Below are 21062 nucleotides of genomic sequence, written 5' to 3'. Positions count from 1 at the left end.
GTGCCTTGGGAGATTAAAGTGTTCTCCCACTGGTTTATGGATGTTATTTTTTGTGTCTGATTTGTGTCTATTTATCCTTTTGCGTAGTGATAGTCCAGTTTGGCCAATGTACATTGCAGAGGGGCATTGCTGGCACATGATGGCATATATAACATTAGTGGATGTACAGGTGAATGAGCCCCTTATGGTGTGATTGAAGTGGTTAGGACCAGTGATGTTGTCACTAGAGTCAATGTGTGGACAGAGCTGGCAACGGGGTTTGTTGCAAGGATAGGTTCCTGGGTTGGACTTTTTGTAGGGTGTATGGCTGCTGGTGAGTATTTGCTTCAGGTTGGGGGGCTGTCTGTAAGCTAGGATGGGTCTGTCGCCCACTGCCTGAGCGAGAGACGGATCATCTGCTAAGATAGGTTGTAGATCTTTAATGATGTGTTGGAGAGATTTTAGTTGGGGACTGTAGGTGATTACCAGTGGGGTTTTGTTGTTTTCTTTGTTGGGTCTGTCCTGTAGTAGGTGACTTCTGGGTACCCATCTGGTTCTGTCAATTTGTTTCTTTACTTCTCCAGGCGGGTATTGTAGTTTTAGGAATGTTTCATAGAGATCCTGTAGGAGTTTGTCTCTGTCTGAGGGATTGGAGCAAATCCGGTTGTATCTTAAGGCTTGGCTGTAGAAAATGGGTCATGTAATATGTCCGGGGTGAAAGCTGGAGGCATGAAGATACGTATTGCGGTCAGTTGGTTTTCGGTAGAGGGTGGTATTAATGTGACCATCCTTTATTTTTATTGTAGTGTCCAGGAAGTGGATTTCTTGTGTGGACTGGTCCAGGCTGAGGTTGATAGTGGGATGGAAATTATTAAAATCCCGGTGAAAATCTTCGAGGGACTGTTTCATAGAATCATAGAATCATAGAATATTAGAGTTGGAAGGGACCTCAGGAGGTCATCTAGTCCAACCCCCTGCTCAAAGCAGGACTAACCTCTGCTATATCATCCCAACCAGGGCTTTGTCAAGCCGCAGCTTAAAAACCTCTAAGGATGGAGATTCCACCACCTCCCTAGGTAACCCATTCCAGTGCTTCACCACCCTCCTAGTAAAAAACTTTTTCCTAATGTCCAACCTAGACCTCCCTCCCTGCAACTTGAGACCGTTGCTCCTTGTTCTGTCATCTGCCACCACCGAGAACAGCCTAGCCCCATCCTCCCTAGAACCCCCTTTCAGGTAGTTAAAGGCCGCTATCAAATCCCCCCTCACTCTTCTCTTTTGCAGACTAAACAAGCCCAGTTCCCTCAGCCTCTCCTCATAAGTCCTGTGCTCCAGCCCCCTAATCATTTTTGTTGCCCTCCGCTGGACTCTCTCCAACTTGTCCACATCCTTTTTGTATTGGGGGGCCCAAAACTGGACACAATATTCTAAATGCGGCCTCACCAATGCCGAATAGAGGGGAATAATCACTTCCCGTGACCTGCTAGCAATGCCCCTCCTAATGCAGCCCAATATGCCATTGGCCTTCTTGCCAACCAGGGCACACTGCTGACTCATATCCAGCTTTTTATCCACTGTTACCCCCAGGTCCTTTTCTGCAGAGCTGCTGCCCAGCTCGTCGGTCCCCAGTCTATAGCTGTGCATGGGATTCTTTCTTCCTAAGTGGAGGACTCTGCACTTTTCTTTGTTGAACCTCATTAGATTTCTTTTGGCCCAATCCTCCAGTTTGTTTAGGTCACTCTGTATCCTATCCCTACCTTGCAGGGTATCTACCACTCCCCCCAGTGGGTTTCCCGTGGGTCCAGGTGATGAAAATGTCATCAATGTAGCATAGGTAAAGGAGAGGTGCTTGGGGACAAGTGTTGAGGAAGTGGTGTTCTAGGTCAGCCATAAAAATGTTGGCATACTGTGGGGCCACGCAGGTGCCCATAGCTGTGTCACTGACTTGGAGGTATAGATTTTCTCTAAATCTAAAGTAGTTGTGGGTCAGGACAAGGCACAAAGTTCAGCTGTGAGGTGTGACATATGATCATGGGGGAAAGTGTTTTTGATGGATTTCTATGTGGTATGATAATGCTGAGAATTACTGAATGCGTGCGCATCCGACCAGATTCCTGGTTTTGTTAACTTCACTAGGCCCTTGTGATGGTTCTCAGGCACCCAGGACTGAGAGTCACCTTGTTACTCCTTGCCTCCAGTGCAAGAGAGTCTTGCCTGTGCCTGACAGGGTGTCAGTCCCCTAAAACCACCAGCCTTTCAGCTACTCAAGCACTCTCCTCTAGGTTATGCCAGCCCTGTCTTTGCCTTGCAGATTAACAAAAGGTTCAGCCCAATCCCTGAGTTCCCTTGAATCATTCCCCTGTGATATCTAGCCCCTGACACTGGCTAGTCACAGAATTCCCAGCTCCTCTGCCCACAAAGGAGCAGTGTACCCCCAGTTTACCAGTGTTACCTTAAACCACCGCTCCTGTGTGCCACACAGCACTTAAGTGAGCACTAACTCTAAAATAAAAGAAGGTTTATTTAAGCAAGAATAAAGATTTAACTAGAAATGAGAGAAAGTGATGGGAAAAGCTGAGTGCAACACAAAACAAAACCAAAAAACGTGAACCTAGGTCTGCACTTATCAGTATTTACCCTTGCTCTCTAATAAAGTAGTCTCCCCTCCCTTCCCCTCCATCCGAAAGCTCAGTCCATTGTAGAGCTGACTGGTTTCACAAGAACACCTGGTAGCTGGACTTTGTCCTGACCCACAACTACTTCAGATTTGGAGGCAATCTATACCTTCAAGTCAGTGGCACAGCTGTGGGCACCCGCGTTAAGAGGTGGAAGCCAGAAGATGCAGGAGGCTTCTCCTGGACCACCCTATGATTCCTCTGCCTTGGACACCTACAGGATTTCTACAAAGAGCGGGATCTTCATTCTTCCTTTCAGAGTCTGTTATTACCGTTACAGTCTGTATTGGATGCCTGGAGGGAGTTAGAGAGTACACAGCACAGAGAGCTGTGGCTTTGTACCACCCAATGGTCTGCCTTTTGCAGGCATATCCCTGAACTCTAGTTGCTGGGGATACTGGCCATCCTGGGGGCCTGTGGCCTTACTGGGGGCCACCTCAGGAGTTTTTTCATTACCCTTCGAATGGATGGAGAGGAAATGCATTTTCTGTTGAGGATATAGTGGTCCAGAGAGCCTTGGATCTAACTCCTCCTGATCCATTGGCATTATCAACTATGATGCCTGAATGTCCAAGGAAGAAGCCATGGAGGTAGCTTCTCTGTTTGATCAGGAACATCTGGAAATAGACCATGAGCCCAGTTTATCACTGAAGGGACATATCAGGGTGTCTTTGGCTTGCCCTCCTTCTGCCAACGCTATGCAGTTCCATAACTTGGTGGATCATATGGTGTCCACATTCAAATCTTCCTGCAAGGCCTGTGGCAGAGATTTCTCATTCAGTATTTGATATACTTGAGGCTACTTTGAGGAGTAGAATATCTCTATCCCTTTTGGATGGCTTGCTACAGCTGGCTAAATCTATGTGGATCCTGTCTGCTTCTTGCCAACCTGTTTCTAAGAAAGCGGACAAATTGTATCAGATACCCTCTGAGGGGGTTTCCTACTTTCATGCCCATTCTGTCCCTAACTCACTTGTGGTGTCTGCTGCCAATAACAGGGCTGGATCTGGACTATCACATTCCGTTCCAGCTGCTGAAGAGGGGGAAAGGATTGTCTCGTTGGGGAGAAAGGTGTTCTCATCGTCCCTGAGTATTAGGGTGGCAAATTATTAGGTGGTCATGGCCCTTTCCTAATTTCATCTATGGGAAAAGATGACCTCATTTTTACAGGACTCCCCGGATAACAGAAGAAGATCGGTGAATGCCATCTTAACTGAGGGCCAGAAGGTAACCAATCGTACACTCTAGGACATTGTTTTGACTCTTTGGACTCTGCTTCCAGAGCATTGACATTTGCTGTGACCATCAGGAGGACACGCAAGGCTGTCCCTAGCTGTGGACACTAGAACTAAGCTGAGGATCTTCCTTTCAAAGGAGAGAGTCTTTTCAGTGAAAAAACAGACAAATTGCTGGAAAAACTGAAGGGCATGAGATCGACTGCTCACTCTCTGGTTTGATTTCCTCTGCTGAAAGGAGGCCCTTCACTCCCTCTTTCTGATACCAGAGGCAGACCGACCCCCAGTGTTTGTCATCTTATCTTTTGGCAAACCAGGGATGTCAGCAGGACTAGCAGCTTGCAGCCTACCAGGGCCACTCTAGGAAAAAACCCTTCAAACCAAGACCCAAGTCCAAACAGCCTGCTTCCTCATCAGCGTCATTGTCACGGAATAACAGGCCTCAGTTTTGATAGGATGATCGGGAATTGAGAATCAGCCAATCCAGACCATTCTACCCCCATCTTTGGAGACAGGCTAGCCCACTTCATCAATGAATGGAGGCAAATTAGATCAGATTAATGGATTCTAGAGCTTAACGAAAGAGGCTGTGCCATACAATTCAAATACTGCTTCCTCCCATTCCTCTTTAGCCCTCCCTCTTCACCCCTCTCACAAGGTGATTCCTATTGCAGAAGATTGTTTCGAATAGGTGCAATCAAGGAAGTTCTCAAATACCTGAGTGGCCAGGAATTTTCTTCCTGCTATTTTGTGATGTGGAAGAAGGATGCGGGGTTTCGATGAATGCTGGGCTTACGGAATTTAAACAAATACATTCAGAAGTTTCAGTTCTGCATGTTGACTCTGGCCACCATAATCCCTTTGCTGTCGGTCATGGATTGGTTCACAACGCTCGATCTAAAGGAGAATTTTCATATTTCAATTTGCCCAAATAACCTCAAGTACCTTCGATTTGAGGTGGCTGGTCGCCACGTCTAGAACAGCGTGCTCCATTTGGTCTTTTCATAAGGCCCAAAGGTTTTACAAAATGTTTCTCTGTGGTAACAGTTCATTTGAGGAATCAGGGTATATTTGCTTTCCCCTATTTAGATAACTGGCTACGGAAGGCTTCCTTGCACAAGAATCTGTTAAACCATATCAGCTTCACAACCAATCTCTTTTGAGACCTCTGGCTCTTTCTTAACTGTCCAGTGTCGATCCTTTGCCCTTGACCAAGGATCTCCTTTAGATGCAACATGCTAGACTCCATGGTGGGCAGCGTTTTTCTGCTAGAGGACAGATTTATCAAGATGAGCCAGTACCTGTTATAGATCTGGCGATGTCCCACCCAGAGAGTAAAATTCATCCTGTGTCTCATGGGTCTTAGCTAAGCATGAGCCCTTTACAACACTGGATATCTCTAGTTACAGGCCAAGTTGGGACAGCCTTCAGTCATTGATCACCATGCCACCGAATCTCATAGTCTCTCAAGACTGTGGTCAGTCAGAATGGCTGTGCCGGTGGTGTACAGTGCAGTCCTCCGGGTCCATCCTGGATAGTGGCTTTGTAATTAAAAGCTGTTCATCTGGCTCTCCATTCATTCACCCCCTTCCTCCCCCTCACCTGCAAGGAAGGGTTGTGCAGGTGGTGATGGACAATACATCGGCAATGTATTACATCAACAAGCCAGGGGTGGGGTGAGGGCACTGTGCTCTCCTGTGTGCAGAGGAGATTTGTTTCTGGGATTGGTGTATTTGTCACAAACTTTATCCTGTGACCCAGCATCTGGCAGGGGAACCAGCTCAACGGAGACAGCTCTCAGATGCATGAATGGTCCCTAAAGAATCAGTTGGTTCCAAGTGTGTTCTGCAGCTGGGATTACCAGTGGTGGACCAATTCAGAACGAGGGTCAACAGACAGTATCGCCTCTTTTGCTTCCAGATACCTTCCTTTTGCATTCCTCCCCTTCACACTGATTCAGAGGTGGTAAGGGAGATATGACAGGACAGCGCATGGATGATACTCATCGCCCCGGATGAGCCATGTCAACAGCGACTTCCTGATCTTCAACTTCTGGTGGGGTTTTAATGAGTCTTCTCCAGTCCCAGCAGGATTGTTCATCTGAACCCACAATCTCCCCAGAGGGCAAGGGCGATTAGATTCTGTCTCTGCCTGCTCTTAAACAGTCACATTCCTCGTCTGTGCAGGACATACTAATTAACTCATGAAAGCAGTCTACTAGAAACGGTTACAGACATCCAACTTGGATGAAGAGATGACCCGTTTCTCCTGTCTCTGTTCCCATCCCTTGTGTTCTGGAATATCTAATGTACTCAAAGTATCAGGGGTTCTCCAACTCCTCATTAAAGGTTCATTTGGCAGCCATCTTTGCATGTTGCACTCTGGTTGATGGTAGATCGCTGCTTGTTCATTGTTCAGTGGTTTATGAAAGGGTTGTCAAATGTGTTTCCTTCTCGTGAGAATTCCTGTTCCTCCTTGGTGCTGATCGCTGAGTTTTACCTGAGATGGTGTCTGATTTTCGCATCAATCAGCTTATTAATTTGCAGGGTTTTTTCCCCCTATGCTGCACTGTAATAAGGGGGGATTGGTTCTATATATTTTGGATGATAGAAGGGCTCTCACCAGTTACCTGGACAGAACTAAGGGTTTTCATAAATCGCCTAGATTGTTTGTGTCTTGTGCCAAGGACCAGATGGGGTATATGGCTTCTTCCCAGACTATTTCTCAGTGGATTAAATGATATCTTGCAGAATGTTACACACTAGCAAAAGTCCCTGTACCTGCTGCGATTTGACCACTTTCCACTAGATCTGTGGCTACTCCCTCTGCCTGTTTTAGGCAGGTTCCAGCGCTGAAATCTGCAAAGCTGCAACTGGACTTTGGTGCATACTTACACCAAGCACTATGCTCTGCACTAGGATCTCAGGGTGGCCGCCACGTTCAGCAAGGTGCTGCTTCAGTCTGTGTTCAGCTAGGACTCTGCTCCTGCCTCCAGGCTAGTTTTCAGCACTGCCTATCAGTCTGTCCTATCAGGGAGACTATGCCAAACCCCTCGAAGAATAAGGGAATGTTCCCTGTAACTGCAGTTCTTGGAGGTGGCTCTGCAGTCATGCTTCCCACCTGCCTTTCCCTCTCTGTCAGAGTCCTTGGAAGGAACTGCGGTGGCGAGGGAGCTCTGCCCCTTTTTGGTCTCACCCTCAGTGCGTTGTGATGCTGAGGAGAGGGAGGGGGGGGGGCACAGGAGTGTTCTCGCTGACCCTGCTAGCAGAGGTTTTTATTGTAAGGCACCACAAGGGGGTACCGTACCACCTGTGGGATTATGCAGAACTATCTCAGAAAACTCTCGCTACAAGTAACCATCCTTCATTTGTTTATTTATTTGTATTGTGGTAGCTTCAAGTGACCTCAGTCAAGGATCAAAACACCCTCACTGGACTTCGTGCTGTATGCACACAATGAAAAGACAAGACAGTCCCTGCTGCAGAGAGCCCACACTCTAAATATACAGCTTCTGAGAGCGATGGTCATTCTTTAGAGCAAATGTTCACCAGTGGTCCCTTGTGATCTGCTGCCCATCACATCCATTCAGGCCGGTCAAGACATACGCTCATGATGTTGTGGGCAATGGGTCCTGCTGAAAGGGACTGAAAGCTGGAGACACCATGTGTGACAGAGCCAGCTCCAAGGTTGCTCTAGCCATAGAAACCAAGAAGTGTTGAGGGTTGGCCAGGTGATTATCAGGCCGTGGAGTCAAGCTCTGTGTTGATGGTGGGTACTGGCTGTCTAAATGCCCTGTGGGCTTCGCTTAAGGACCACAGCTTCATCCGAGGTTCCCTCCTCTCCCTGGCCACAGAAACAGTCACACTTTCAAAACTGGGCTGGGCTGTTTCTGTAGATCTGAATGTGCTAAAGAAAAACACCTGAAACTACAAAAAACCCAACAAAACCCTAGAGCAGTTCTCCTGGAAGGATTAGTCCTCTGAGCATTAACACCTCACTTACAGACTGTGCAGTGTGCGGATGCGAGGTATACTGTGACCCATCTATTGTGTGAGCAGGCCTGTGCTACAAGACCCCGGCGTTCACATTCCCTGACTTCAGGGTGTTGACACGTATGGATGTAAATTTGGAGCAACAAGGTTGTTTTTCATTGACTATTCTCAGAATTTTTCTAAAGATTAAATGTGTCCTGTCCAGACGTGGTGCTGTGTCCCCACAATGAAGGGTTTGCAGTTCCTGGCCAGTGAACCAGAGCAAAATTCTGACTGTCCCTTGCTCTGTTGTGACTGTCATGTATGTACACTTGCATTGTGCCTCTGCCACTTCTGGACTGAGATTTCATGGAATCCGGTGGCAGAGATTTTTGTTAATTTTGCAGGAGATGGAGTGCTCAATAGAAGAAGTTGTGTTTTCCAAACAGAGCAGAGAGCAGCTATAATTGCAGGATGATGTGATACTGAGTTTGACTTCTTGCTCTTGGCAAGCTGGGAGTTAAATGGCAGTGCAATGCAGATCACTTGCTCCAAGTTGGCATGGGCCCTAACAGTTGACATATGCTAGGAAGAATTTCGCACCCATTGTGTGGGCGATGGGGAGCGGATCAGTGTTGCCAAGACAATAGGAATTTACTGAAGGCTGCCTTGCACAGAGACAGATGTTCAGCTGGGGCTGGTGGGGAGAACCTTCTGGCTAGAAAATCCCTACATGCCTTGAGAAAAATAAAAGGGCTTGTCGTCTTGCAATTATCTCATCTGGAAGCTTTCAGGCTCTAGGCATGGAGTGTCGATCTAGGACACTTTCCCATGCAGCTGAGGAAGGAGGACTGTGAGGTTGGATGGCACTGCGGGTGGGATGGGAGGGGGATTTTGTGCATTCCCATTAAGATTCTCGTGAGCTTTCCTCTCATTAATGCTACCCACCGCAGCATAGCTACACACCCATGTTCTCACCGGCAGGGCTCCCATATAGTCGGGGCTACTGGATTGCTGTTGCTGCCCCCAAGGGCAGATGTACCCACATGTTACACAGGCCAAGGCCCTGCTCCTCACTGCTCCACCAGCATTCCTGCCCCCACAAACCTGTGGCATGGCATGGCATACCCCTGGGGCTTGAAAGAATGCAAATGATGGCAACCAGATGTCACCCATTTCCCCATTGCCTGCAAAGTATTAGGGTATGTCTACACTGCTGTCGGCACTGCCGGATTTATGCCACGGGATCGACTGAGCAGGCAGTAGAGACCTGCTTAGTTGATCCCGGAAGTGCCTGTAAATCCCACCCCTGCGAAAAGCGTAAGGCTGCATCAACCAGAGGGCGTTTCCCGTTGGCACAGTGCAGTGGAGACGCCTCAGTAAGTAAAAGTTAGTTAGTCAAAGGGAGATATGCAAGCTACTCTACTTAGCTTAAGTATCTCCTGTTGACTGCCGCCGGCGGAGTAGGCGAGGCCTTAGGCACGTACATGTGGCTATTTCTTAAAGTCTCTGTAGATCTTGTACTCTCGCCGTGGTTTTAGGTCCTGTCCCTTCCTTCCAAATCTCTGCTTCCTCCCAGAGCCTTCACTGTTTCTGACAAAGACCTTCCACTGCGTTGTCTGCCTTGGATGGATCAGTGCAATGCTCTGTCATGTAATACTGCTTCCTTTGCTGCCCACTCCCATGGCTAAGATGTCTTCAGGTCCCTAGCCTGACATGGCGTTCTCTTGTAGGTGCAAAATTTGGCTCACAAATGTTTTGCTTTTGTAAAACATTGTAAATGCATATATCTTGCTGTTGACCTCGTCATTGGAAATGCCTGCCCTATGTATCAAGGAGCAGATCCAGACTTTCCTGTTGGTCAGCACCACCAAATCTCTCTCTAGGCCCTTCTCTCACAGCTTGACTACCGAAACCTCATCCCTCTCGAGTCCATCCAAAACACTACTGCTCAGATGGTTGTCCTTGCCCATCACACCTACTGCATCTCCGTCTTTCCATTGACTTCTTCTCCTCCACTGCGCTGAGGAGCTTGCCCCTATCTGAAAGGTCCTTCACAAAGTATCCCACCCAACTTACCTATTAAGCCATGGCTGGGATGATTTAGTTGGGGTTGGTCCTGCTTTGAGCAGGAGGTTGGACTAGATATCTCCTGAGGTCCCTTCCAACCCTCATCTTCTATGATTCTATCCACTGTATTGGATGCAATATCCAGTACTGGCCTCCCCATTGCTGTATGCAGAAGAAATGGCAGCTCCCCACTCCTACTTGATGTCCCGATCGTTACATGTTTTGAGGATCACGTTCGTTCTCTGAGCCGCAGCATCGCACAGGGAACTCATGCAGTAGGTTCTCCACCGGGCCCCCCCCACCCCTTTCTAGAGTCGCTGCTGTCCATGTTACCGTCCCCATCTTGTAAGTATAGCCCAGGCCGGTTTGGTGTGGCACTCTGTCCCCCTCTAGTGGCCCCACTAGAAATTGATGAGCCTACTACAGCCTTGGATAAGGGCCATATGGCTTTTAGATCCTGCATACCCTAAGCTTTAGGGGTCCCAGATTTGATCCCGCCTGCTGACGACCAGGGTCTGTCAGTGCTACATGAGCACAACCTACATTCACTCTTCCTAGATGTCGGATCTTGTATTTCCCTGTATCAAAAGCCATGTTGTACAAATGAGCCCAGCCTGTCAAGCGAAACAGATCTCTTTCTATCCACGTTGTTGTTTACCGTCCCGCCGGTCTTTGTGCGCAAACTTTACCAGCAGTGATCTTATGTATTCTTCCAAATCATTGCCATCAGGGAGCCTTGGGATGAGAACCAAAAGTGCCTCAGTCAGTGGTGATGGGACGGCTCGAGGAGCGGTAAGAGGCTTTCCGTCCCAACTGTGTCTCCAGCCCAGGAGCAGCGGCAGTGCTTGCCATCTCATGAGTACAGGTGCTGCTGTCCAGCCCTGCCCTCTGGTGCCAGGGCAGAGGTGGATTCATGCCCACCCACTGACCCCGTCTCCCCAGGTCAGTGAGAATGGTTAGTCACAGGGGGGCAGTGCGTGCTGCCCAGTGGGCTGGGGTCTCTAGCGAAGAGAAGGAGCCCTTTGTGTGATGTGGTGGCTCTCTGGGTTCAGGTGAGGGAAGCTGCTTGTTACCCTGGCAGGGGGTGCAATGGGTTAGCTGAATTGACTTGAAAACCGATTTTAGCTAAGCCTGATGCACTTTGTGGAGGCCAGGCCTACGGGAATTGTGTCGCCCTGTGTGGCGGCCCTTGACAATCTCAAGCACACTGGTCTGTTCCTGGCGTGCTCAGGGGCATGGTGAGATTCTCAGCCCTGGAGTTCTGTTTTTTCCTTAACCTCTTTGGCTGAGTGGCTAGAAAAGTTGACGGAGCTGTGCAGACTCCTGGTGGCCAAGCTGTGAGAACAGAAGGGGAAGGCAGCATTGCTCGGTTCACATTCTCAGGAAGAAATTTCCAGCGTGACCCCCTCAGCAGAGCCGCCTGAGGCTTGCTGCAGGGGATCCCAGCTCTCTTGCAGGCGGAATTCGATTTTCTGTCCAAGAAAAAATAACAAACTCCACTGAACCAGGTGCTAGTGTAAATTGACCCCCGGACGGCAGCTGCTGCCAGAGAGCCACAGATGCTGCTTTACATGAGCATTCATAATCTGCAACATTCTCATTAGGGCCTGGGGGCTCATTTGAGCTTCTCCATGGCATGTCAGCGTGGCCTTGGGAATGGAATAACGTGCAAGGGTCTGTACTGGTGGTGGTCTGTCATTGTGATTTTGTGAGCTGCTCGTTCGCACGCTGAGGGCACCAACAGCACTGGGCACACACTTCCTCTGAAGGGATCTCTGGAGCATCGTGCACCAAAGTGTGCTGTAAAAAGTCCCGTTCTTCAGTGCCCAGAGGACTGCAGCAGCTTAATGTAAACTGGCGTGGCTAGAGCAGTGTCTGCCCATCCTCCGTTACTCGAGGGCTTGTTAAGGAGTTAGCCTGTAACCTGTTGTGTTTTCCATTTAATGGTATTTGAGTTGTAACTTGGTGAGTGTGAATGTCTGCACCATACCAGGCCTCCGGGCTTTCAAATGCAATGGGGAGACTCCTTGAGCTCTTTTTATGCTGGAGTGCATCCAGCCCTCTGTTGCCCTCAATACACCCACGCAGCATTTCACCCTGGGATTTGATGGCAAAGGAGAAGTTCTGGGCTGGGCCTTGCTTCCCATGGTGCATCTCTAACAGTAGCTGTACCCACCGCCATGGCAGAGTGGAGGAGGCAAATTCCATCTCTCTCTCCACCTGCACTCGTAAGCACCATCCTGTATCTTGTCCGTGCCATGCCTAGTGCCAGTCAGACGTGATACAGGCTGAGCAGGTGTGCAGGAATTTAAACACACAATCAGGCGGCCACCTCCTCGGGGAAAAATTGGGGCTTGTGCTGCAGAGGGCGAATGGATCCATCTCCAGGTTACCTGTGCTGACCCAATTGCCATGAAGGAGGTCAGACCCAGCAAACCAGGGTCCCTGACTGTCCCAGCAGGGAGCAGCTTGGGCTCATGTGAGAACAATGAGGGCAGGGAATGTAGAAGACACATGCTTCCATTAAAGCCAGCCCACCACAGTCCCCTGTGCACAACAGGACAGGTGTGATCACCGCCCGCGCAGACGTACCAGAGCTAGCCTTGACCTAGCTAGATCAGCCTAGACCAGGGATTGCTCCCGTAACAGCAGCAGAGCAGGGGCGGCAGCACAGCCCTGCCCAGGACACCGGGGCTGCATTTGGGAGGCTCCCATGGCCCCACTGCAGTGGTTATTCGCAAAAGCTTTGATCTGGCTAGGTCAGGGTGAGCTCAGGCACGTCTGCATGTGCTGTGACCACACCTTCTGGCTGCAGGGCAAACACACCCTGTGAGGGAGCTGCCGCATGTATGCTGGGCGATCCCGGGGCTGTGTTGCCCTGGACAGGCCGAGCTGTACGCTTTCCCCCACAGCAGACCGGTTCAGCACTGGTGGGATGGGTCTTGTCTATTGAATAAGCCTTGTCTGGGCTTTTCACTCCCCAGAGGTGAACTTGGCGTCCGGCTGAACGTCGGCTGTTCTGTGTCTCAGAAGGAACACTAGATGGGCTTTGAGTGTCAATGGCTTTTACACCATATTTGCCTTTTGCCTTGCCCTGCATCAGCCTTTGGCTGCTGTCGGAAGCCACCCCAGACCCAAGTTCAGTAAGTCTGGATTTATTAGGTAACGTGTTTTGTGCCTGTCAAACATTATACACGCTTGAGACATGGGAGTTGTCCCATAAACCCTCGAAGGAACCAGTGTTTGTTTACTCTTCTTGGGGGGAATCTCACAGGGAACAGAGATGTCTATTAAATGACCCTGACTTTCTTCCCCAAGTCCCCCACATAAAAATTCCCTTCTCCCCTTGGGACTAATCCCCTCTAATGATTAAAACCGTGGGCAGTGGAGAAAGTCAGCATTTGTTGGGTTGGTGCTTACAGGCCAGTCATGGATGGCAGTAGTTGTTTCTTGGGCTCCGCTCTATTTTCTTGTGTAATTTGTATGAGCTGCAACCGTCGGTTGCTATAAAGAAGAAAAATCAGTAATGCTTATTTATGTGACTGCTGGAGCTCCGAGCCTTGAAGTGTGAGGAGACAGGAGACGCATGTGTCATCTATGTGAATTCTCTCTCTAAATGCCACCTGCTTCCATCTCTCCCTTGGTTGTGCAGTGGCATTTTCACTGGAAACAGAGTTGTCGTTATCCTGTGTGGGAACAAAATACTACAAATGGAAGGAAATGGGAAAGAAGGGGGTTGGACAGGTGTTACTGGACTCACTGGGCCAAGTTTGGCACGGTTAGCTGGAGAATAAGCTTCTGTTGTCCGTCGCGAATATGAGCGGGGCTGTGTGGGTATGGCTGCAAGCAGAAAACTGGCCCGCGTGTTTCAGTAACGGGTTTTGAACGAGCCCAGTGTGAGATGAACTATCGTGTGAGCCTTCCCAATCCTATGACTCCCAGCCCTCCAAGGACACCCTGTGGCAACAAACACTTGTTCCTGTCTGAATCCAAGCGTAATAGCCCCCAGGCTGCCGTACTCTGACTGCCACCACGCTCATTGCCGGGGCTTCCTCACAGTCTTTCTTGGCAAGGATTGCAGCCTCTCCCCTTGAGTCAATGCTCAGTGCACTCGTTGCCTGTCTAGCCCACTTGAGCTCCTCTGAGGCCAGATTTCCACCAGAGACACCGGACAGCAGGTGACCCTAATAGAACACACCCCACATCCAGCTCCCATTATCCAAAATAACTGCCACCTTTAGTAACACGGGGCACAGAACAAGGGGGTGATCCCAAATAAAGCCTTCAATTAAAAACCTTGGCTGAACCCTACACCAGCACTGTCTGTCTGTCTGTACCCAAAAGGGATGAGCCAGTTCCTTCTCTTTTCTGTCTTTGGTGTAACATGTTTTCTTTTGCTCTGGGATCAAAGAGTTTACCCAGTTAATTTAGGCCCCGATTCAGCAAAGTACACACTTTGTCTCTAAAACCCAATTTAAGCACCTGCATACATGAAGCGTGTTTGTGTTTGAAGGGGGCTGTCGGAGTGTAATACATTCTTCGGGACGTGGGGACCTCACTTTGCTTTGTGTCTGCAAACCTGCTACTAACCATGGGTGTACATAAGTTCTGTTAATGGCTGTGACAGGGTCTGCTTGTCTCAGACTCCAGGCTCAGGAACACAAAATGTGTCTCCCGTCTTTGGTTTGATAACACACTTGCTCCTGATGTGAATGATTCCTTGTTTCTGTTCCAGATGTTGTATTCCCTCCTCTTTCCCCCAGTGAAGGGCAAGTAGGAAAGTTTTCTCTGTGGTGAATGTAAAGGAACGTGATCAGAAAGAGGGCCATAAACAACCTCATTTGCCTCACTGATTGTCTTCACCTTTGTGAGAGAAGTCTAACTAGCCCCATGTGCAGCCTCACTGCCAGGTAGCTTAAGACACAGAGCACAGTACCCCCAGGGTTGTATAGCAAAGCCAGTTCAGATCGTCTTTATCCAGCCACTAACACCAGGACACCAAAGAAAAATGTGACCCAAGTAAGAGATGGTTTAAAAAGTCCAGGCTAACTAGCTATGGAACCAACCAGGATTTTCCGTTCATTCAGTTTAGGGCAAAAACAAATGAGAAAGAGATGGGAGTGTGAACATTTCAGTCTAAAGCCACCGTCGCTGTGTTGCAGCTTCAAAAAAACAACGGCACTTTTAAAATACTCACCAGAGTTCTGGCCAATCAGTAATAAGATGCTGTGCTTCTCAATAATTATCCAACCTCCCAGCGCTAAAACCTTGGAGCAGTGCATACTCCAGTGAAGGAGGAGAGCCTAGGAACTATCATTGCTCCTGGTTTGACCGATTAGTGCTGCAGCTGTCCTGCTCTGCACCAATCGTCCTAAATGTCTGCAGCGTGTGGGCTGACACAGATCCTAACCCAGCAGTGGCACACGCATGGATCAATCTGTGTGTCTGCACGGAGCCCATACACACATCAGCACACATGGTGATCTCCTGCAGGTGTCATTTGTGGTCAGCATAGACCAGTGGTTATGGTGCACTCAGCGTTAATGTGCATCTTCCCCTCCAAGGCACTGAGGGAGTGTCCCACTGTTGCATTGAGCTATGATGTGCTTGTTTTTGATGTCTCCGTTTTCTTCTCTTACAGAAAATTTCAGCACAGAAGTCAGTCTCTTGCAACTGATTGGAGATCCCCCGCCAGAGCAGATAACCCAAGTCTCTGGGCCTGACAGAAGTCTCAGCTATGTCTTCGGACTGGATGCCAACACTGGTCAAGTGGCCCGCTACCATCTGCCTAGCCCCTTTTATAGAGACTTTTCGCTCCTTTTCCTCATTCGGCCCGCAACTGACAAGGCTGGCGTGCTCTTTGCCATCACAGATGCCTCACAGACAGTCATCTACGTTGGAGTGAAGCTCTCCGATGTGAAGGACAGGAAGCAACAGATCATCTTCTACTACACGGAGCCAGGCTCTGAGCGCTCATATGCAGCTGCAACGTTCTCCGTGCATTCCCTGGTGAACGAGTGGACTCGCTTTGCCATCAGTGTGGTGGAGGACGAGGTGATTCTGTATCTGAACTGCGAGGAGTTTCGCCGGATTCGCTTTGAGCGCTCCCCCGATGAGATGGAACTGGAGGATGGCTCTGGGCTCTTTGTGGCTCAGGCTGGTGGGGCTGATCCAGACAAATACCAGGTAAGTTCTGTACAGGATTGCAATGAAAGCAGTAGCACAAAATGGATAGGTAGCAGCTTGATTGTTTGTTTGTTTTTTAAATTCCTAATATGTTTTTAACAGTACTACAGCAAAAGAGCTGCCTGAAACTTGGCTGAGACATGGTCCTTGTAGGTGGGGCTTTTCCTAGATTTGGAGGTCCAAAGGGTTTTAGGTTTAATTGAGGCTGTGTCAATGTCCTAGGGTATGCCTGCCCTGACAGCAACAAATTCATTGCCATCAGATCGATTTATCTGGATCGACTGAGCAGCAGTGAAGACCCGCTCAATCGATCCGGAAGTCGATTTAATAAAATCACCTTCCCAAAAAGCGTAGCACTGCGTCGATGGGTATGCGTTTCCCGTCGGCGCAGCGCAGTGAAGACAGCACGCTAAATGGAAGTTATGAAGTCGACGGAAGTTACACAAACAACTCTGCGTAGCTTGTGTCACTCCTGTCGACTGCTGCCAAATTTCACCAGTAGTGTAGACCCAGGCCCTAGCAAGCACCCATAGGAGAACATTTCTGTGCATTTTTCAGAAATAGTTTACAATGGTAAACTTTGCTTTTCATTTCCAAGAATAGGAGCAGTAGCTTGTGGACTGGAATGCAAGCAAGAGAATGAGATTCAGTAGTGGTGGTGTATTTCCATAGCACCCATCCCTGCTCCAAATCCCTTTCCAAATCCCTGGCAGAGAAAATGCATGCTCTATCATAAGGAGTAGTTTGAATCTGCACTCTTCTAAAAATACTGATCTCCTTTGCTGCCTGTTGGCTTGGCAGATAAAATATTGTGTGTTAGCTGGACAATTTTAATTGCACCAAAGCATATCTTTGTTGGCAGATATTTGACTGTTTGCCAAAATAATTGGAAATGCTTAGAAAAGCAAGGAAAGTAGGTGATTAGTGGAGCATTTTTAAAAAGAAGTACATTTTAACAGGGTCGTACAATGTTGTAAATGAAACTCTTTTAAACATGCATGGAAATATTACTGTGAGGCTTTTGGAACAGAGCACAGTTGTTTCTAACAATCGGTAGTGCTTGCAGTTAGAATTTTGTCTTGGATTGAATTGCTTTCACCCAGCATACAACTGTACAGGAACAATATATGCTAAGTAAAACGATGCTTGCTGCTACTGCTTCTTTTTTTTTTAATTAGCTGACCTCACAAAATTCCCTTGTTTCTAAGTTTAAAAATTGCCTCAATTGATGACTGTAATTGCTACAGTTCAGACCCAAGGGTCTTAATGGAGGAAGAGAGGGAGACTACTAATGTTCCTTAGGAAACCAGAAGGGTTAATAATTCTTGGTCAGATGAGGCCTACTTGTTTTCAGGCTGCTATGAATCCTGCTGTAGCCCCGAGGAGTGTGGAAGTTAATCTTTCATATTTTAGTACCAGCATTCCTGGTAGGTGCCAGGCCTTTGACTGGATTGACTATGTCTCTTAGAATGTTTTTGTTTGTTTGGTGCAAGAGCATGATCAGTTTGGAAAACCAAGGTGCTACAGCCGAAAAACAGCATGCAAGAGAAAGCAGATGGTTCATGAATTACTCCTAAACGACAAGGAAATTTCCTTCCCTGAGCTGACCAGCAGCAGGGGAGAAAGAGTTTATACTGCTGGAAGGCACAGGGTTCAGAGGGGCGTGAATATGAACACAGCATGGGTCTCCCAGCATGAGTTGCTGATTGATACTTCCCAGCCAGTGGCCTCAGTGAACGTTGGCAATGCTGGCAGCAGATGCTGAGTGATGCCATTCACAGAGAAACCTGCCCCGCTCAGGATTCATGGAGTCATCCCAGCTGCATAATGCTGTAGGATGGGATTTTCAGAAGAAGCCTAACGGAGTGAGATTCAGTGGGTGAGATGCTCACCCCTACTCTGGTCCCTGCACACCAGGCGCATGGGTCGGAGAGGTGTCAAGGAGCCCTAAGACCCAGCACAGGCACTGCAGAAACAGCTGTAAGGCTGCCCTCCAGGGCCCCTCCTGAGTTCTGGTGCAGAGGGTATGCTCGGGTGGGCTGCTGCACCCTGGCCTGTGCACCTGGGGCAGTCCACAGAGGCTGCCCTAGAACAGATAGGATCCCAGGGCTGCCCAAGTCACTCCAGAGCCTCTCCAGCCCTGGGAGCAACCCAGGATTAAGCAGTGAAAAAGTGGCTCAAAGCCACCTTTACACACATGCACCCTTACACCCTGGGATTTTAGTTCTGTGCTGAGCCTCTTAGACACCTAGGAAGATCCCATGGCTGTAGGGCAGGCATTGCCATCTCCTCTCTGAAACCCCCAGCAGAAGGCCTGTGTCGTGGATTTAAGGACATAATCAGTATAACTCAGGTTTCTAACTCCCTGAGGAATGGTGACAATCCCAGCTGTAAATCACACTAGATGTGAATAGGGCAGTCAGACACCTGGGTGCTAGTTATTTTATTGTTTGATAACTAGCAAAAAGAATTCCTTTTGAGTAACCAGTGGGAGTGGGAAAATGTACTGGTAATTCCTATTCTTGTGGGCCTGTTTAACTCATTGTGCCCTTACCATGCAGTCAGGGTAGCATTTCCATAGTGTAGGCTGCTGGGGGCACAGGTCCACATCTAAACTGGAAGAATGTGTGTAGTGCTTATCTGACATCATCTGCCTTGCTGCATACATGAATTACAGCAGGGTGTTCTCCAGTTGCACTAGCAGTGGTAGGATGCTCACACCGGTGTGGCTACGGATGTGTGTGTCTTTCAGAGATTCCAAGGCCAGAAGGGACAACTGTGATCACCTAGTCTGACCTCCTGCACAGCACAGGCCAGAGACCTGCCCTCAAATAACTGCTAGAGCAGATCCCTTAGAAAAACATGCAGTGTTCACTGAAAACTGGTCAGTGGTGGAGACTCCAGCACAACCCTTAGTAAATTGTACCAGTGGCTAATTCCTCTCACTGTTAAAAATGTGTGCCTTCTTTCCCATCTGAATTCATCTAGCTTCAACTTCTAGCTATTGGGTCGTGTTAGACATTTCTCTGCTAGACGGAAGAGCCCATTATTAAGTATTTGTTCCACGTGTAGGTACTTACACACTAGAATTAAGCCATCCTTTAACTTTCTCTTTGTTAAGCGACATAGATAGACTCAATGAGCTCAGTCACTATCAGGTAGGTTTTCTAATGCTTTAATCATTCTTGTGACTCTTCTCTGAACCCTCTCCACTTTATCAACATCCTTCTTGAATTTTGGGCATCAGACCTGGACACAGGATTCCAACAGCAGTCACACCACTGCCAATCATAGAGGTAAAATAACCTCTCTGTACGTACTCGTATTTAGCTGATGATCCACCACGACCCCCAAATCTTTTTCAAAATCCCGGGTTCTCACAATAGAGTCCCCCATTGTGGAAGTGTGGCTTACCTTCTCACATAGAAATCCACCAGGGATGTGAGGCAGTATTATAGACACTGCCGGAAATGTAGTGATGAATTCCTGAGTTAGCATAGTTTGGGGTTTTATTGTTAATAAGTTCTAATGTTTTATCAATGTTGTTTAAGGGCCATATCTTCTCCCCCATAGCTCTATGTTAGCAAGGATTCCAGTCTGGGAAGAAATTCTGATTTAGTGAAACCGGTAAAAGATACCACCCTGGTTAAGCAGCCTCTGTTTAAATGTTGCACGAAGTATGATTCTGCTGTCTTCGTTTGCAGAAAGTTCCCAACGAACAGCCGTTTTGAAGGGAAACCTGGAGCAGAGTCTTCAGGCAGGGTGAATTGTTTAGTAATCAATTATTGATTTCTAGTCCCAATTGCAAAAATGCAACCTGAGTGTTAATCTGTGACTCTTTGAACAGGCTGGGTGTTGCAGATGCATCCCCTGAAACAGCTTAAGAGGTGCTCAAAGCAATGTGGTCATTACCGAAAACCATTGTGAGGAAAGGGTTCTCAAGCAGTGCCTTAGCGCTGGTTCTCCATGTTGCTGAGCTGTGGGTGATTGCTTTTTTAAATTATTTTTTCCTCTGTTGACATTTGTTCTCTCTTGGAGTGATTGCTCATATGCATTCCAATATAGGTGAGTGCGCGCCCCGTGCACGAGCCTCCGGAAGCTTTTCTGCCCCTAGCAACCCCCTGCGGGTTGGCTCCTGCGCCCCCTGGAGTGCCGCGCTCATGTAGCGGTATATAGGGACCCTGCCGACCCCGTGGCCCCCAGTTCCTTCTTTCTGCCCGTGATGGTCTTTTGGAACGCTGCCCCTTGCTTTACCGCAAGTAGCAATCTCCTTTAACCATTTCTAATCGTATAGTTAGTTGTTAGTTAGTTAGTTTGTTGTTTAATGTTATAGTTTTAAAAAAAAAAAAAAAAAAAAAAAATTGTTGTAGTTTAACGTAGTTAGTTAGCCCTTACGGGCTCCCGGCGCCATGCCGGGCACTTCGGGATTCAAAGCCTGCGCGGAGTGCTCTAAGGCTTTCCCGATCAGCGACCCGCACGATCGCTGCCTTCGCTGCCTGGGCGAGCTTCATAGGAAGGACAAATGCCGTGTCTGCAAGTCCTTCAAGCCCAGGACTCAGAAGGAGTGCGATGCCCGCCTCAGGACGATCTTAATGGAGTCGGCGCTTCGCCCAGCCTCCGAGCCCTCGGGGTCTCCATCGGCACCGAGCATCTCATCGGCGCACAGCGCGCCCCCGGCACCAGCAGCGGCACTGGCGCACAAGGTGCCGAAGAAAAAGAAGCGGCTGGAGGCCGTGTCCATGGACTCCCCCCTGCGACCGGTACAGTAGGGGGTACAGCAAGAGCCGACACAGGCGTCTCCACGCAGGGAGCCTCCCCGACCCCGGGGGTGGGGGACCTCTCCTGCAAGGGCCGTCGACGCCGGAGGCGTTTGTAGCGGCACGGGCTCTCATGGCCATGCCCACGCCTCCATCCCCCCCTCGGCCAAGGGAGTCAGGGTTGGCGTC

General features: G+C 48.7%; 1 protein-coding gene across 8 annotated transcripts in view; it reads left to right on the top strand.

Moving 5' to 3' along the window:
• COL18A1 (collagen type XVIII alpha 1 chain) overlaps positions 1 to 21062 on the top strand; it is a 219766-nt gene that overhangs the window by 127569 nt on the left and 71135 nt on the right. For all 8 annotated transcript variants that reach the window (XM_067548600.1, XM_067548597.1, XM_067548596.1 and 5 more), the window contains one exon: positions 15572 to 16116. In XM_067548600.1, coding sequence (XP_067404701.1) covers positions 15572 to 16116 — 545 coding nt within the window. The remainder of the gene's footprint in view (positions 1 to 15571; positions 16117 to 21062) is intronic.

This window comes from Emydura macquarii, unplaced genomic scaffold, assembly GCF_026122565.2.
Source record: "Emydura macquarii macquarii isolate MOO-44397 ecotype Brisbane River unplaced genomic scaffold, CSIRO-AGI_Emac_v2 contig_1253, whole genome shotgun sequence".
NCBI lineage: Eukaryota > Metazoa > Chordata > Testudines > Chelidae > Emydura > Emydura macquarii.
Note: the sequence above shows the minus strand (reverse complement) of the source record. Positions and strands in the feature narration are given on the sequence as shown.